General features: G+C 41.3%; 1 protein-coding gene across 1 annotated transcript in view; it reads right to left on the bottom strand.

Moving 5' to 3' along the window:
* Nucleotides 1-2,753: 2,753 nt before the first annotated feature.
* hyou1 (hypoxia up-regulated 1) overlaps nucleotides 2,754-17,068 on the bottom strand; it is a 34,998-nt gene continuing 20,683 nt past the window's right edge. Inside the window, exons 14-25 of the mRNA XM_072593481.1 lie at nucleotides 16,771-16,909; nucleotides 15,331-15,391; nucleotides 13,751-13,833; nucleotides 13,143-13,334; nucleotides 11,973-12,154; nucleotides 11,298-11,385; nucleotides 9,456-9,578; nucleotides 8,976-9,109; nucleotides 8,417-8,501; nucleotides 6,169-6,433; nucleotides 5,749-5,865; nucleotides 2,754-5,044 (exon numbers count right to left, since the gene is read on the bottom strand). Coding sequence (XP_072449582.1) covers nucleotides 4,986-5,044; nucleotides 5,749-5,865; nucleotides 6,169-6,433; nucleotides 8,417-8,501; nucleotides 8,976-9,109; nucleotides 9,456-9,578; nucleotides 11,298-11,385; nucleotides 11,973-12,154; nucleotides 13,143-13,334; nucleotides 13,751-13,833; nucleotides 15,331-15,391; nucleotides 16,771-16,909 — 1,528 coding nt within the window. The 3' untranslated portion in view covers nucleotides 2,754-4,985. The remainder of the gene's footprint in view (nucleotides 5,045-5,748; nucleotides 5,866-6,168; nucleotides 6,434-8,416; nucleotides 8,502-8,975; nucleotides 9,110-9,455; nucleotides 9,579-11,297; nucleotides 11,386-11,972; nucleotides 12,155-13,142; nucleotides 13,335-13,750; nucleotides 13,834-15,330; nucleotides 15,392-16,770; nucleotides 16,910-17,068) is intronic.

The raw sequence follows: 17,068 nt of genomic DNA, 5'->3' as shown, positions 1-17,068 counted from the left end.
ACATTCCCTTCATTCTTCTGAACTCCAGCAAATATAATCCTAACCAATTCAACCTCTCCTCATATCAGTTCTTCTATCCCAGGAATCAGTCCAGTAAATCTTTGTTGCAACTCCCTCTATACCCAAGAATATTCTCCCTTAGACAAGGAGGCCACAAATGCGCACAATACTCGTTTGGTCTCACCAAGGCCCTGTATAACTGTAGCAAGGCATCCCTGCTTCTATACTCCTAATCTTCTCACGATGTGTAATTGGTGTACAAGGACACTCAATTCTCATTGCACATTCCCCTCTCTCAATTTATAACCATTCAGATAATCTGCCTTCCTGTTTTTGCTACCAAAGTGGATAACCTCATTTTTATCCACATTATACTGCATCTGAAATACATTTGCCTACTCATTCAGCCTGTTAAAAATCACTGAATTGTGGCAAATCAGCAAAATAATACCCAAAGTCAACATATCGTAAGCCATATTTTAAAATTTGAGAGAGTTCTGCCTAACTTGAAAGCTTGCAAAACAGGAAGAGTGGTTGTGATGAGTTGATACACCAGTAGCATCTTGAGTTGATTCACAGATAAACATCAGATGGGAGCTTGCTGTAACTACAAGAACCAGATGCTGCACAGGTTTCCTCTTAACTAAGCTTTAACAGCAATAATCAGATTGCAGCTTCAGGCTATTGAAAGTTCTGGCTCAAACCAGACTGAAGTTGTAAAATTCAATTGCTCAGAGCTGTTACTGTCTAGCCAACTGCCCCAGACAAGATCATGGACTCTTGTGCACCCCCAATTCTCTGATCATTATTTGCAGCTGCACATTCAAACATCTGTACCATAAACACTAGAATCGTCTTCCTAAATCTCTTCCTGTAATCCCCTCGTCCTTCATGACATCTTATAATCTCTCTTTCCTGAAAGTTAGTAAATTCTCATCTCACTGTAAGAACTCTGAACTTTAGTTCACTACTTTGGATGTTTTATTAAATGAAAAGATGTTCTATAATTGCAGGATGTGGATAGTATACACTATAGACCAAAGTGTCTCCACTGTGAAACTCACTAGTTGATGTGAAAGGCCCAGGCAGATTCAAGACTACATTGCATGTAATTTTACATCAGAGAATGGTTACATAGCACAGGAGGCCCTTCGGCTTGCAGCTCTCTACATGAGCAATTCATATATTTCTACTTTCCTTCCTTTCACCATTAGCTCTGCAAACTCTCTCAGAGTGAATACAGGAATGCTGATTGAGTTCACAATCACTCCCCAGGCTGTGGCTACATTTAAAGACAGGTAGACTCAGTACTTGCACTGATTAGTTTAGAAAAGCTTTGCATTAAAATTACACTGCATGTCATTTTACTGGACAATATCTTCTGTAGTTCAATTGTTGAAATTTGTAATATACAAAGGACGGAAACCATTATAATGAACCTAGAGTTCAACACATCCAAACATTTACTCATCTCTTTAATAATACCCAGTCATTAAAGCTGTCGCTTAGCGGTTTTTAAAAAATGCAATCTGTTAATTTACCCAACCCAAATATCTAAGCAGACTGGTCAAGCAAGAATTATGTATAGGCAGCGTATGAAACATACCAGGAAATTAAGTTTTAAAAAAATTAAGTTGAATTTTATTAATAGGACAATTTCTCCATTAGACTGGAGCCCTTTAGATGGCACATTACCGTAAGCTTAGTACGAGTTTACATAAGTGATCAGAATAATCCCTCCTTCCCCAGAGAGATTTCCTGGTATGAGGAGTCCCAAGTCACAACTTTGAGAGAAGAGTAGCTGACCATGGTGCTGCCCATCGGCCCACCATACCTGGCAGAACAAGTCTGAAAAGCAACAAGAGTCACATTCTCTACCTAACTCAACAGAAACTTATTTTACATTCAGAAAATACTTTACATAAAGCAGCAATATGGTCTTCATGCTGTACTCGTGATCCAAAGTTGAGATGAACACCTGAACGAGGATTTAAAACAGAGACCGCAATATAGGTGTGTGTGCTTAATGGTTTAACAGTGAGATCAAACGTTAACATTTTGGACGGATGAAGTAGACAGGCTATCCCTACATGTGCCTTGTTCTCAATCTCCTGGTCAAACATATTTCCCCTGACAGTTGAGATGTGTTCACTTACACAGTAACAGAATGAAGAGCATTGAAGGAAGAACCAGTCATTAGATGGAGCGGTGTAAAAGTTAATGCTGGGTTATAAGGATCACACATTGCCAGCTGTTAGTGGAGGAATTCATGGTCAGTAATGAGAAACAATACAGTTCATCCTTCCCCACTTTAGTATGAATTTTTAAAAATCACAATCCAAGACAAGAGGTAAATCAAACGCAAAGTGTGAAATTCAATGAGGTTCTTGTTGTAACACTGAAGCCAATTTAAAAGGCAGCTTATGTTTGAGAAAGAACTAATAACTTCTACTCAGAAAATTCACAACCGATTGACGACTCTGCACACAAGAAAATTCCTGAAGCAAAAGTAACACAGCAGGCTGACCAGCAGACACTAAACCTGCCTCTCCCAGCATGGTATCTCCACGTGGGTTTAGGAAGAGGAGTTACACATCCAATCCCCTAAAGGTCTGACAGCTCTTTGCGAGGAGGGCAGGGTGAAGATTGTTAGAAAGTAAAGGTGTAAGATTGAGAGCAGTCTCACTTACATAGCACTTCAGCTAAGCTTAGATAGAAACAGAAGGCCCAGGACACAGTCAGCTGATGACAAATTCAGAAAAATATATCAACATTTTATTGGACAGAGGGAACAACAGAGCAGATAAACACAACTGGTAGGGACACAGTGGAGCCTTAGTGAGTCTGGCTGCTTTATTTTGAGGGATTGTAAGTGCAGAAAAAGTCCCTGATCCACACCACATGGTGCACATTCTCAACATCAGACAAAGACCAGTAACCAAACGCACAGATAGAAACCTGGTCCCTTTTCACATCAAGTCCCAACATTCATTTGTACCTCTCAACACCTCCATTGGCTGCTGGACCGAACTCATTATAAGATTAGAAATTTATTTTGTTGAAATCTACTTTTTAAATTAGATATTCAAAAGAAAAAAAAACTCTCTCCAACAGAGGGAATCCTACTCAATAACGGAACGACAATACAACCATTAATTTGCTGAAGCTTCAGTACAGGCCAGTCCAAAACCCTGTAACAATCTTTGTGCGACTCACTGAATGAGTCTTGGGTGACATGCAGAGACCCACATTTCCCTAAAATTAAACTGGAAATCAGGCTCTACTCTCACTTTGCTCAACAAACTATATACAGTTTTAAGAAAACCCCTCACTCCTTAAGATCAGTTGCAAGTCCAGTAGCTAACCTCGGAGTGTGTACTCAAACCAAGTGGACTGTCACTAAACAAAGAAAAACACAGCAGAAGCAGACTGATGATAATGGCTAGCGACCAGCAGGAGGCAGGCTTAAAATTGGGAGCAAAACACAGAGCAAACTTCTCTGTCATGATGTTTAATATCAAATGGATGGGGAGTGGTTCATTTTACAGGGAGATAGCCAGCTTCGACATTACACTCTGGCAGTCCCTCTGGAGCAGCAACTTCTCAGTGTCATTGGGCTAGTGAGCACTTGCAGAGTGCCACTGTCTGAATTCAGTTCCAGAAACAAAACTGAAATGTCTGATATCTAGGATAATAACTCAAAGGCCAGTGTATTACCTATGGTGCAGCAATTAGATTGGGGAACATCACACAGGGTTTGACAATAAACCATGAAGTTTAAGCAATGTTACCATCTCTGTGCCATGTAACATGTTTGAATACAGTCTTGCCTGTGATTCCCTGCTGACAACTTGGGGCCTGATATCCATTTTATAACTGCTCTAGACACAATACAGCTACAGTCTGCATGAGTGGTTCATTCCACATTTTTAAGCAATTTTTAAAGAATAAAATTATTAATGATAGAAGCTCCGATGACTGAAGCACTGGATTAATTTTGAGCCTGACTACAATGTACAAGAGGAACTGGAGTTAAAAACCGGGGTTTTGTGGGAAATATTTAGAACAGGATTCAAAGTCATAACAAACTCCTTTCCCATCAAGTAAATTCATGCAGGTGCCCACACCACTCAAGATTAATTCAGTCATTTCAGTCTGTCCATGTTGCAAGAGTTTTCACAGAAACTAGTGTCGCATTACACATGGCTGATTCTGAACTGGGGACACCAATGACGACACTCCTGGCCCCTACATTTCATGAAACAACTGCTATCAGCAACTGCTGGTTGGCGATGGGGCACACCTGTAGCAGCCGGGGACATTCAAGACTACAAAAAGCAGAGCAGTTTTACAGGAGGCAGAGAAAAAGAACTTTGCCCAGGTACTTGTACACATTCTGCACATGACAGTGGTTGTATGAAGACAGGGATGTAGTACACTCTAATGAGTTGACATGCCCCTGCACTAACATTTCACAAACCAATCTTATCATGGTTCTGTCGACTTATTTTTAAAGCCGAGTATCGAGCACTAGGGCTGTTAAAAGTTTGATTTAATAGATTCAACTTACCCTAAGCAGACACTAAAGCAAAATGAACATACTTCAATTCAGTGCAATAAGTTCATTCATAACCATTCATTAACTAAATAAAAACCAGAACAATCGAGGGGAGAAGACACACAAGGAACAAAAATACTTGGCTTCCAATAACTTGAAGCTTTTAAATCCCTTTGAACGTCAACCTCTTGCTGCAAACACTGCCTCCTGCTGGTCACAATGCAGTTTAAACTTGAACCGTACTTGGTTTTACAAGTAGAATTATCCAACAAAGTCTGTCACAGGAAAATCCAGTTTTTTTTTAAAAAATGAAATGTACATCTCTACTCTCAATCACACATCGTCGCTCTGTTAAATTACGGCAGACTGGTCCATTACATAAAAAGTAATGTAATATAAATAGAACCGGTGCAGCAGCCAGGAGCAGTTACAATTCATCTGGAGGGTGTTTGTCTGAGTTGTTTTCTAGTGTTCCCTCAGCTGTACCTGAAAGAGAATTTTTTAAAAATCAAACATACTTATGTGGGAAGGAAAATAACAAAAATGCAGAGATTTGCAACAATGATATCAGGGATAAGGAATGTGAAGACACTGAAGAACTGGGAGCCTTCCACTTAGTACACAGAAGGTTAAGGAGGGATTTCAGAGGAATTTTAAAATAACGACTAGCTTTGATGAAATAAGGGGGAAAAAGATTTATCCAGATGCAAAAGGGTAGGTTTGCAGAAGACACAGATTTAACCAGTGAAAGAGGAATCAGAGACAGCGAATTTGATTTTGAAACATAGTCAGTGAACTGCTGTGATTTGGATTGTACTGTCTGGAAAGGCAGATGCAATAAATACCAGACGGGGAGAATGTATAGGATTATGGGGAAAAAGCAGAGAAATAGAAGGAATTGGTTAGCTCTTTAGTGAGCCAGCACAGATACAATGGTCTAAATGGCCTCCTCGAGTACTTTACTTTTGTGTGATTAAGTTACTTCAAAAAGAAACAGATAACGGAAGCTTTCTTTCCATTCCATGAGAAAAGGTCATAACAAAGAAAAGGTTGAGACTAAGTATAGCTTTGATTTCCAAATCCAGTGTTTCAAACACAACCCAACTATCCGTATTGTTCTTCCTAATCTCTCCCAGTTATTTAGTTTTAGGAAGCCCAGATCAGTAAACTCACATGACCCTAATCCTCACCTTTACTGGACTCTAATACATCTGGCTCTGGTATCTCTGCCTCATCATCCTCAACGGTGGTTTGATCTTTGTTTACTGTAGGTGGAGTCTCGCCAGGTTTCACCTCCTCTACATGCTCTAACAGAAAGAAATATTCACGTCAGTGACTTACCACTTCCACAACAGGATGAGAACCACATGAAACAAAAAGATTTTAAATCAGATGGTTACATTATATTTCCGTCCTCCCCTAGCAGACAGTCCCTGAAGGCTGTCTCTCTGGGAGACAGGATCCCATGCTCTTTGAAATAATGGCAACATGTCCTCAATTCACAAATAAAACTATTAAAGTTTAACCAGTAAGCCTTACTAGACACATTATAATTCCTCAGCTATATCCCTGATAACTGTTTTAGCTAGAACACTTTGCAAAAAGCTTACCTGTGTCTTCCCCTGTCTCTTTTGTGGGTGGTATAATGTTCTCACTATCAGTTGTGTTCTGGTCTTCGGTTGTTGTATTTTTCATTTCTTGTGTTGTGTTCTTCTCTTTCCGGGGCTTAGGTTTGGCAAATTTTGCTTTGTTTAGTAAGTATTTTACTTCTCGGTCTAGTAGAGCAAGCTTTGCCTCAATGTCCTTGGCAAGGAGGATGGGTTTCTGGGTGGACGGCAGCTTATTCTGCTCTTCCACAGTCTCATTTTTCCATTTCTGAAACACAGGTTAAATAGAAATTAACTACAGAATATTCCCAGGCCTTGGACATTATTAGGTATTGCCGTTTACTGTCACAGCTCCTGCTGATATCTCACACCAGGATATAGTTTCAAATACACTGCATTGTGTTAACATTTGCTGAGATACAGTTAAAGATGGTGGACTGGTTGTTTTTGCATAAGAGGTCAACACATGATAACAAGCAACACAGTTGTGTGACATCAAAGGTAAGACAGCACCACCTGGCTCAGTGGTTAGCACTGCTGCCTCACAGAGCCAGGGACCCAGGTTCAATTCCAGCCACAGGCAACTGCATGGACTTTGCACATTCTCCCCCGTGTTTGCTTGGGTTTCCTCCAGGTGCACCGGTTTCCTACCACAATCCAAAGATGTGAGAGTTAGGTAAATTGGCCATGCTAAATTGCCCATAGTGTTCAGAGGTGTCTCAGTTAGTTGTATTAGTCAGGGGTGAACGTAGAGTAATAGGGAATGGGTTTGGGTGGGTTACTCTTCAGAGGGTCAGTGTGGATTTGTTGGGCCAAAGAGCCCGTTTCCACATTGTAGGGATTTTATAACTGAATGTAAGGAATCAAAACCTAGGGTAATAATTATTGTTCAGGCCCAGGATCACTGTTGTTTACCTCGGCCACTCAGAAATCAAGAATTAGTTCAGTCACACTACAAAAGTGAATTTACTTACTGTGCCTACAGCACAGATCTCCAAAACATGTCGTTAAGATATGTAGCTTCATTCTCCATTCAACATTTTCAGATGATTTCACAGAAATTAACCTTTCTATATAAAGAGCAGGAACAGGTCTCACAGCTCCTACAGTCTGTTCTACCATAAGACCACGGTTGAGAGAAGGACAAATTTATTCAATCGAAAGACCTGAAACTTTCAAATTCTATACTCCAGGAGCCGCAATCGTTAACTGAGGAAAGGTACCAATAACTCAATCTTAAAACATTGATTTTTTTTACTCAGATTCTGACCTCTCAGTTTAGACTCTCCAACCTGAAAATATGCTCCCAGAGAGTCAAATCAGTCAAAGAGCATACACATAAATGAATGATTAGGACTGAACCACTTTACCCCTGTAACCTACTCCATCACTTGATAAGATCAAAGTCGAATATTTCAATATCACAATCAAATCAATGACCTTGCCTCCACTGCTCTCTGGGGAAAATAATTTCCCTAACTATTAGAAACATTCTCCATAGGACTGGGGGGCCTTCTAATTTCTGTGCTCATCTCAAATGGGAGACATCCTATTTGTAAAAGGGTCTCCTACTTCAGTTTCTCTCACGATGGAATAATTAGAACATAAAACAATACAGCACAGAACAGGCCCTTCGGCCCACGGTGCTGTGCCGAACATTTGTCCTAGCTTAAGCACCTATGTACCTATCCAATTGCCGCTTAAAAGGTCACCAATGATTCGGACTCTGCCACTCCCACAGGCAGTGCATTCCATGCCCCCACCACTCTCTGGGTAAAGATTGTTTCAGCAACCATCCTGACAAGTCCCTTTTGAATTATATATGTCTTAAGAGATCACCTCTCATTCTTCCAAATCCCAAAGGGTAAAGGCCCAACCTGTCCACTGCTCCTTGGAAATGAATACACCTCAACTTCCACCATCTATCAGTCATATGAATGTTCTGAGCTGCTTCTAATGCAATTATGTCCTTTCTCAAATGAGACAGCCAAAACCTTATCAGAATTTCGCAGGAAGCCCTCTCAAAGATCAGATTCAGACTTCTAGGTTGCAAGCCAAAAATCCTGAGACTCTGGAGGTGACATCACTGGAAATAAAACATTAGTAATTGAGTTAAAACCCCAAGTCTAAAATCATGGCTTCCAAGCTCTCCTGAGGGGTACTAAATGATTAATCAACTACAAAACTCAAGTCAGATTCCAAATAGTTTACAGCTTTGTTCTCAGCGATGGCGGAATTCTGTCAGACTTACAGTTGTCTCAGTGATGACCTTTTCCAGTGTACTTAACTCCACTTCTGTGAAAATCTGATCAGCTTCCGGAAGGAGTCGAGCACCCCTGAAGTCACAAAGATAACAGACAGTAAGAATCTGGGAGAGAAACTTCACTCCTGCCCTGCTCCTGACTGTGTACACAGGCAAGCACACTAACTTCAAAGCCAACCATTTTAGATCCTAGAGATTATTCAGGGAATAGCTGATTCAACTTGCAGTCTGTGCCAAATGAGTCCACCTCAGTTACCACCACTGGGGTGATAATAAGTAAACCATCAATCCCATCCACCTCCTGATGGCCCCTGAATACATGGACTTAAGACTAAATTGGATGACTTAACCACCACCTATCCCATCCACTTACTTAGTGGAGTAAGTCACTAATAATTGGGAGGCAGGTTTGACGGTGTCTAGAGCCCATGGAACTGATCCCTTGCCAATCACTGCTGCTGCCCTTTGAACCACCACTTATAAAGAGCAGTGAAAAGACCGATCAAACTTCTCAGCAGGAGTTGCTTGCCTTCACCATGGTACATACTTGAGGAAGATAGTGGAGTGATTGAGCATGCTATCCAGTGCAGCAAGGCGATCCGGCCACTTCCTCCTCTCTTCTACTTTGAAGAAGAGTTCTTTGCACATCTTCCGTAACTCAGAGAGCTTCGTTTTTAGTTCCTAAACACATCCAATACACATCATCACTTACAACACAAACCAAATGATTCAAGTGTTTGGATTTTATAGCCAGGCTCTGTAAATAGTGGCAATACTAAATTACAAACTCATCAAGGTCCCCAGAGCCCAGTCTCAGAATATTATCACTGTTAGACTAAACAACACACTAAGTAACTCACTGCTTGATACGAATTTTACATAAAGCTTGGGCTGACATTGCAAACTCACATTTACCTGACTTTTTATTGCCTGCACTCGTGTAAATGTTTTCAATATTGCCTGTTCCTAAGGCTTGCTATCCCCAGGATCAGAATAACAAGTGCAGCCAAATAAAACAAACTCAAACCTGCGTGCTGGCAGCATAACCATCCTCATCCAGCCAGTTTGAGACCTCGCTGAGTTTAGTCGAGATTTGGTCACGCTCATCTTGTGTTGAAACTGCCTGATACTCATCCTGGTACAGCTTGTCCTGAGGAACAGTAGAGTGAACATGAGGTTTAGAAAGCAAAGCGAGACATGGAATAATCTAAACTACAAAGAAAGAATAAAATTATTAATGATAGAAAAGCAGGGGCCTGCAGATTTTTACATTTCTCAGATTGCCCAGTCTCTGCTCACAAGGTCAGAGCCAACTTGGAACTCTCCAGCCCAGTGACACAGAAAGGCAGCATAGCAGGCCATTAACTTGCTGGGTCAGTCACAGTTTTCCCCAGATGCCAAAAGATTATACCCAAGCAATTAGACTTCTCTTCAACCAGAAGATTAAAATCGAAACACCTGTATTTCCGTAGCATCTTGCATAACTAAAGGATGTCCCAAAGCACCTGACAGCCAATTGAGTATTTTCTGAAGTGACACGATGTAGAAAATTCAACACAAACTTATTTAAATAGCAATGGGAAGAGGAGCAAATAGTTTGAGAGGGATAAATACTAACCACAGCACGGAAAGGTTCTCTGCTCTTCTTTGAAATGGTGCTATAGGATCTTTACATCCCTCCCTCCGATGAATTAAGACTCTGTCTCTCGAATGAGACATCAGGCCACGCAATCTCTCCATTAGTGCAGTGCCTCATTGGCTTCACTCTGGAGGGACTAACCTAGACTTTTGTGCTCGACTCTCTGAATGGAAATTGAACACACAATGTTCTCTGACTGAGGTGAACGTGAGTGGCAGAGTCACAAGGTAACATGACCTCAGTGATGGGGGTGTTGAGTTTTGTGGTTAGACATCGAAACTTAAATGACAATACAGAGAGGCCCCACCCGAAATAAAAATTCAAACAATACTACAATTGCCACACTGACAACTGGGACGTGGTGTTTACTGCAGCTGGATCAGGTCTGTTCTATGCACACAACCAAGTATTTGGATTACAGAATTGTAACTACCACCCTCACAATGACTCTGAGATTCCAGTCAACACAACTGTTTGATGACAGTCTCAATTTTATCTTCCAGCAAGGCTTTTAATTATATAGCCTCTTCCCATATTACCACCGAACATTAGTTATTAGAACTATATACACAGAATATGGCACCAATATATCTCTCTCCACTCCAGCCTAAATTCTTAACTAGATCGTCCTTGAAGATTGCTGACAGCTACACTCTGCAGTCATGTCTCAAACATTCAATAAAATTCCTTTAGAAAGTAAAAAGCATTAGTTCAGCAATGGATAAACCCTACAGTCTACCCCCCAACAATTTCAAACAGAACCCCCAACTACCTACAGACTGACAAAAACACGCTTTAAGAAAGGGTGGGAAAATAAGTTCTCTTTTTAAGGGTAAGATGCAGGACTGATGTTTACTGGATCGCTACAAAGCCTTCAGAAAAGTACATGCCTTTGCAGTGTGTCACTGCACAACACCAAGACTGGCTGCATTGCAAGGCTGTGACTACAACTGCACCAACTCTTATGTGAAGGCAGCAGGTCTACACTGAGGGCAGCACATCCTTCAACCAGTACCAGTGCCCCTTATGAAGTACACTCCAGCCTGTCCCTTTTACATACATTGCCAGCTTGAGATGCACAGCATTCTCCTAACAAACCTCCTCAAGCTACAAGAGTTTGGAGCTGAAGATCTGGTGGTGTTGGCCAGTAATCATCAGTTACCTCCAAAGATCTGGTGTGCATATTGGACATTATAATTGGTCAGAATTACACGTGATAGTATAGCTTACCTGTGTTTCAAAGATAAAAGCTTCTAATGAATTGGCCATCTTTTCATGCTCTTGTTTTTGGAGGTCTCTGTCTGTAAGATCCTGAAGCCTGGATGAAAACGTGGGAATGAATGAATGGCTGTTGAAGTACACACAGACAGCAAGTGTCAAAACAGCTGAAGCCAGCATTGGGTAGGGTTTACTGGTAACTGTGGCCAGAGCTGGATAACTCAACTAATGGCAGGTTGCAGCAAGACCCACCAAAGTACAAGTTCCCATACAGCACCCCTGATAACATTAAATCTAGCGAGTTGAGAAGATTTGTAGATCAGGTTGAGGTTCTGAATGTTGGTTTCCTTGCTGAGCTGGAAGGTTCATTTCCAGACGTTTCATCACCAAAGGAGGTAACATCTTCAGTGAGCCTCCAGATGAAGCTTTGTCCTAAGGCTCACTGAAGATGTTACCTACTTTGGTGACGAAATGTCTGAAAATGAATCTTCCAGCTCAGCAAGCAAACCTACATCCAGATCATTAATTCTAATTATCTTCTGAATACTCCCAATGCCTATCGCAGTCTCTAATTAAGAAAATGACTGAGAATATTTATGTGTGTGTAAAATCTAAAAATTGTCTCCCTCGCCTCCAAACGTTTCTCTGCCTCACTAGAAGCAAGTTTAATCAATAAGCAGTTCTTACTTTTTTTGAGACTTGCTCATTTCCTCTTGTGACAGATCTGGCAGGTCCTGGATTTCCAATGCCACAGTCACATTCTCACTAATCTTCAGCCTTTTGGGTCCTTTTGGCTTTTTAACCTCCTCAGTTTTATTCGATTCTGGATCTTTCACGTCCGCTTTCCCAACATCCTCGACTTTTTTATCCTGCACACAAGTGGAATGAAACTATTAGGCTCTCACCAACACATTCATAGAATACAAAAGGATTTTAGAATAAATACAAAAGAACAGTACAGCACAGGAACAGGCCCTTCAGCTCCCCAAGAATACAGTGACACACAATACCTTTCTAAAGTAAAAAACCCTTTGCCTCAAATGGCCCGTATCCCTCTATTCCTCCAGTCAAGATGGCAGTGGATAGGACGCTCCACATGAAGCTCCTCTGCTCCCTCCGTTTATTTCCCATTTACCCCGAGGTAGAGCGGGCTGGAGGCATGGCCAAAGTGGGGATGATTGTTGGACTGGGGACTGCTGGGGGAGATCAGCCACTTGCAAGCCTGGCCACACCACGTGTGGAAGCCCACTGCACTGATCTACTGCAGGTCCTTTATGGAAAGGCTGTACTGCTTATCTTTTTAACTTTATTTCTCATAGCATAAGTTAGAAACAATGAATACCTGTAAGTAATGTACCCTTTCTCTTTTTTTATTCCCTTTATTTCGCTAGTTTGTATTTAAAGGTCTGTACCTAGGTAATTTGTAGTTAAGATGGTGCCATGTGGGGTGACATTGTAAACTTTTCACTGTATTCCTGTACTTCTGCACTCAAAATACACATGACAAGAAAGAATATTCTATTCCCTGCTTATTCATATACCTGTCAAGATGCCTCTTAAATGCTATTGTATTCACCCCCACTGATTCCTCTGGCAGCACATTCCAGGCACTTGCCACCCTGTGTAAAACAAAACCTGGCTCTTACATGTCCTTTAAACTTGCTTTGACTGACCATTCTTATTAACCATGCCTTGCATAATTTTGTAAACTTCTATCATGGTGCCCCTCATCCTCTGACATTCAAATGAAAAACAAACAGTTTGTCCAATCTCTCCTTCTAGCTAATACCCTCCAAACCAGGCAAGACTCAAGAAATGGAACAGTATTCACAGATTACCACATTTACACTTCCATACCAGAGTTTCGGGTGTCCCTGTTTTGGCCGTGTCCTCTCCTGGTTCAGGTTGATTTCCTTTCTCTTCATTAGGTTCTGCTTTGCTCTGCTCCTCAGACTTGCTGCTCTCCTCAGTGGGAATTCCCTTCTCTTTTGCAGCTGCTGGTTCTTCCTGATCGTCCTTCTCAGTTTTACTTGTAGCCTCCTCTTCATCCTGGAAAAAGGAAAAGAATTTTAGCATCCAAGATATTTTCAAGCTCATATCCACACCTGGGGTCACCAGGAGTATTCATCCATTGCAACTGTCATTCACAGGGATACATGGGACTCAATCAATGTTCTAGAAGACCAATTGCAGAACCTGGAGTGAGAATTAGCAGTCCAACACAGCCAGCATTGACTCCAACCTTTCACTTTCCAGCTGATGTTATGGGCATTAAGTAGATTTTACTGTTGTCATATTCTTTCTTAGCCTCAAGGAGCGGGAAACACAGATCTGAAATGAGACCAGAGGTCTCCTGGTCTGTTTCACTGTTCATTCCCAATGGACAGGTCAGAACGGGACTGAGTGAGACAGATAATGGTGGAGGCCAGAGTGACTGACAAAAAGCAATATAAGTGAAAACTTACCTGCACAGCTTCAGTCAAGTTCTCCTTCCCATCTGTTTCAGAGCTTCCACCTCCAAACAAACTAGAAATGGTGTTCCCGAGCTCTGCAGACAAAAGCAGAATATAAGAATTGATAAAAAAACTGCACCCAGAAAGATGACTTTACCCAATAACAGTGTGAAGTTATAATTAAAATTAAAAAAAACAATTACAATATTTAACAAGCATCTGAATGTGTATATATGAATAGGAAGGGCTTAGAGGGATATTGGTAAAAACAATGACTGCAGATGCTGGAAACCAGATTCTGGATTAGTGGTGCTGGAAGAGCACCCCTGACGAAGGGCTTTTGCCCGAAACGTTGATTTCGCTGCTCCTTGAATGCTGCCTGAACTGCTGTGCTCTTCCAGCACCACTAATCCAGAATTAGAGGGATATTGGCCAAATGCTGGCAAATGGGACTAGATTTATTTAGGATATCTGGTCGGTGTGGTTCAGTTGGTCCAAAGGGTCTGATTCGGTGCTGTATATCTTTGTGACTGTATGACTAATTCTTCAAAAAGAGACGACAAGTCATGCATCCATCCAACCAGCCCACAACCTCACCATGATTCCTCCCACAGTTTCAAAGGCAGCTACCTCCCTCCATGGGTGGCATGTATTGCCAGCCCTAGAACAGTAAAAGTCATCGAATGTCTTCACCTGCCCCCCAGGTTTCTATCCTGCCCTTCCAACCCGTTACTGCACAGCAGTTGGAGGTACTGGAAGAGGTCGCCAGGTGAAAGATTATATTTCACCAGTTTAGGAATACCACCTCAACTGAGACTAGTTAAATCAATACACTGAGCAACCAACCTACAACTCCCTAGTATTCATTGTTCAATGACTCACAGAACAGCGAGCTATTGGAAAGAAACAACACAGCAAGTTAGCAGAAACATATTGTCCTGTGCCACAATATAGAGAGATTGTTTTCTCAGTGTGACATGGCCACATAGTGGCCCATTGCGTTTAGCAGGTGTAAGTTCTCTTTGGGTTTTGTGACAGGAGATTATTCACATAGTTGGTCAGCTTGCAGAACCACCTCTCAGTATATTCAGAATCAACCATGTATTATGGGATTGACATATTGTGTAAATCAGACTGGGAAGTAGAACAGGGTTCCCTCCCTGAAGGGCATCAATTAATTGGTTTCATTGGCGGCAGCAGAAAATTGACAGATGTATTTAATATATTGCATGGTGAAATGTAAAAAGAGTTGCTATTTATGCACTACATTTATGAACAGATCTATGGAACAAACAAGAATATATTGGGAGTTTAAAAAGGAAACCACTGGGACTATTAGAATGACATGCTGGATCATCAGCTCAGCACAGTGACAGTGAGGTAAGACAGTGACAACTTTCCCAAGGGTATGATGATGGCAGGAAATAGTGGGACCGCTGAAACCCAGACTTCTGCAGGTAGCTAGATGAAACCTCTAACCATTAGTGTCCACAGGGAAAAAAAAATTTGCAAAACTGAAAGCATTAAACTCTCATCACAGCTGCCATTCAGCAATGCAGACGATAACCCACTAACAGGTACAGTCTACTCACTAGTCAGGGTGGATTCTTCCTCAGGTTCCCCATCCTGCACCTTCTCGAACACAGCTTCCACCTATAGCAAAAGAAATTCAAACACAGTTCAACTGAATAGTCTGAAGTGATTCATTTTAAAATCATACAAATGAGCACTGTCCAGACTTTTAGACACATCTACTCAATTGGGGGGTGCAGATATGGCTAGCTGCATGTGATCAGTAAAAAAAAAGGATTAACGCTTGTGGAGTTTACATCGCGTGAAGCATTGGGAGGCTGTGGCCTAATGGTATTATTGCTGGACTGTTAATGCAGAGAACCAGCTAAGGTCCTGGGGACCCGGGTTCAAATAACACCATGGCAGATGGTGGAATTTCAATTCAATACAAATTTGGATATAAGAATCTAGTGATGACCACAAATCCATAGTCAGTTGTCAGAAAAATCCATCTGATCACAAACTTCCATTAGGCAAAGAATCTGCCATCCTCACCTAGCCCATCCTACATATGATTTAATCAATGGGTTTACTCTTAAATGCCCTTTGGGCAATTGGGGATAGACAATAAAATGCTGGTCTAGCTAGTGACATTCTCATCCCACGAATGAATTTTTAAAAATGTAAATTGTAAGCTATTTATTAGATTTGTTGGTAAAAATGGTGAGCTGAATAGCAGAGTGTTGTTTTGCTTGTTGTGCTTAGTTACAAACAGTGATGAAGCATCAGGAAATATATTTCAAAAGTTCATTTAGCTGTATTGCACATGTCGAATAGGTCTTTAATGAAATTGGTATAAATGGTTACAACAATGATTGTAGCTGATCAGTGAGTGTAGCTGATAGGGAAAACAAGTTCCGAGTACAGTGTCATTACTGGAGTAATATGGTGTCTGGAACAATCTTTCAAGTGGAGAGCATGAAGAGGGAAAAAAAAAGGACATCCTGGATTCCTGTTTTTTGACCACAATATGGCAAGTCAGGCTGGGAAATGCACGTTTTGTTATTAAGAAAAGGATCGTACTCAGCAGATCCCTGATATCAGGTGAGTGCAGGAGCAGTGATGAGCCATTAGCACCAGAGCAAGGAACAGCCCTTTGGAGACAGAAGAGAAGTCAAGCTTTTTGTCACTTGATCACAATCTCAGGAGGAAGCAAGAGAATATATTACTAACCGCAGTTGCACTCGATAACTTGGAAGATTTTGAACCAAGCTGGAGTTAACGAGAAAACTGCTAGATATTGTCTGCCAGACTCGCATAAACAAAAAGGACAAACAATGCAACTATTTCACCAAAATTACGACCGTCTCTCTGGTTTTGTATCCTCATTCTGTCCAGATCAGTATGTTGAATAATTCAGAAGAAATTATGGATTAATCCATAGCAAACGCAACCTTCCCAGTTCTGGTGAGAGAACAGGAGATACGTGTAGACCAGTCAGCAGCTTCGTGTATACTCACTCTGTCCAACGACAGTATTCCACTTTCGTCCATGTTAAAATGGGCCTTAATCCCTTTAGATTCGCTATCTGAATGCTTCTGAAAACTTGAACCAATGCCACTCAATTGAACCGTGCTCAAGTTTAATGATCCAAAGATACTGGAAAGAAAGGACAGAGTTAGAGATTGAGACAAGCGTGACTATCCAAAGCTCAAGTTGTGCATTGCTAGCTAACTGCATTATAGTTGCTTTACAAACATCATATTGTAGTCAACCAGCAGTTAGTGTTTACAAGAAAGCTCAGTGCTGCTCACTCAT

Source organism: Chiloscyllium punctatum, chromosome 23 (assembly GCF_047496795.1).
Source record: "Chiloscyllium punctatum isolate Juve2018m chromosome 23, sChiPun1.3, whole genome shotgun sequence".
Lineage (NCBI taxonomy): Eukaryota > Metazoa > Chordata > Chondrichthyes > Orectolobiformes > Hemiscylliidae > Chiloscyllium > Chiloscyllium punctatum.
This window is presented reverse-complemented; position numbering and strand designations above follow the sequence as displayed.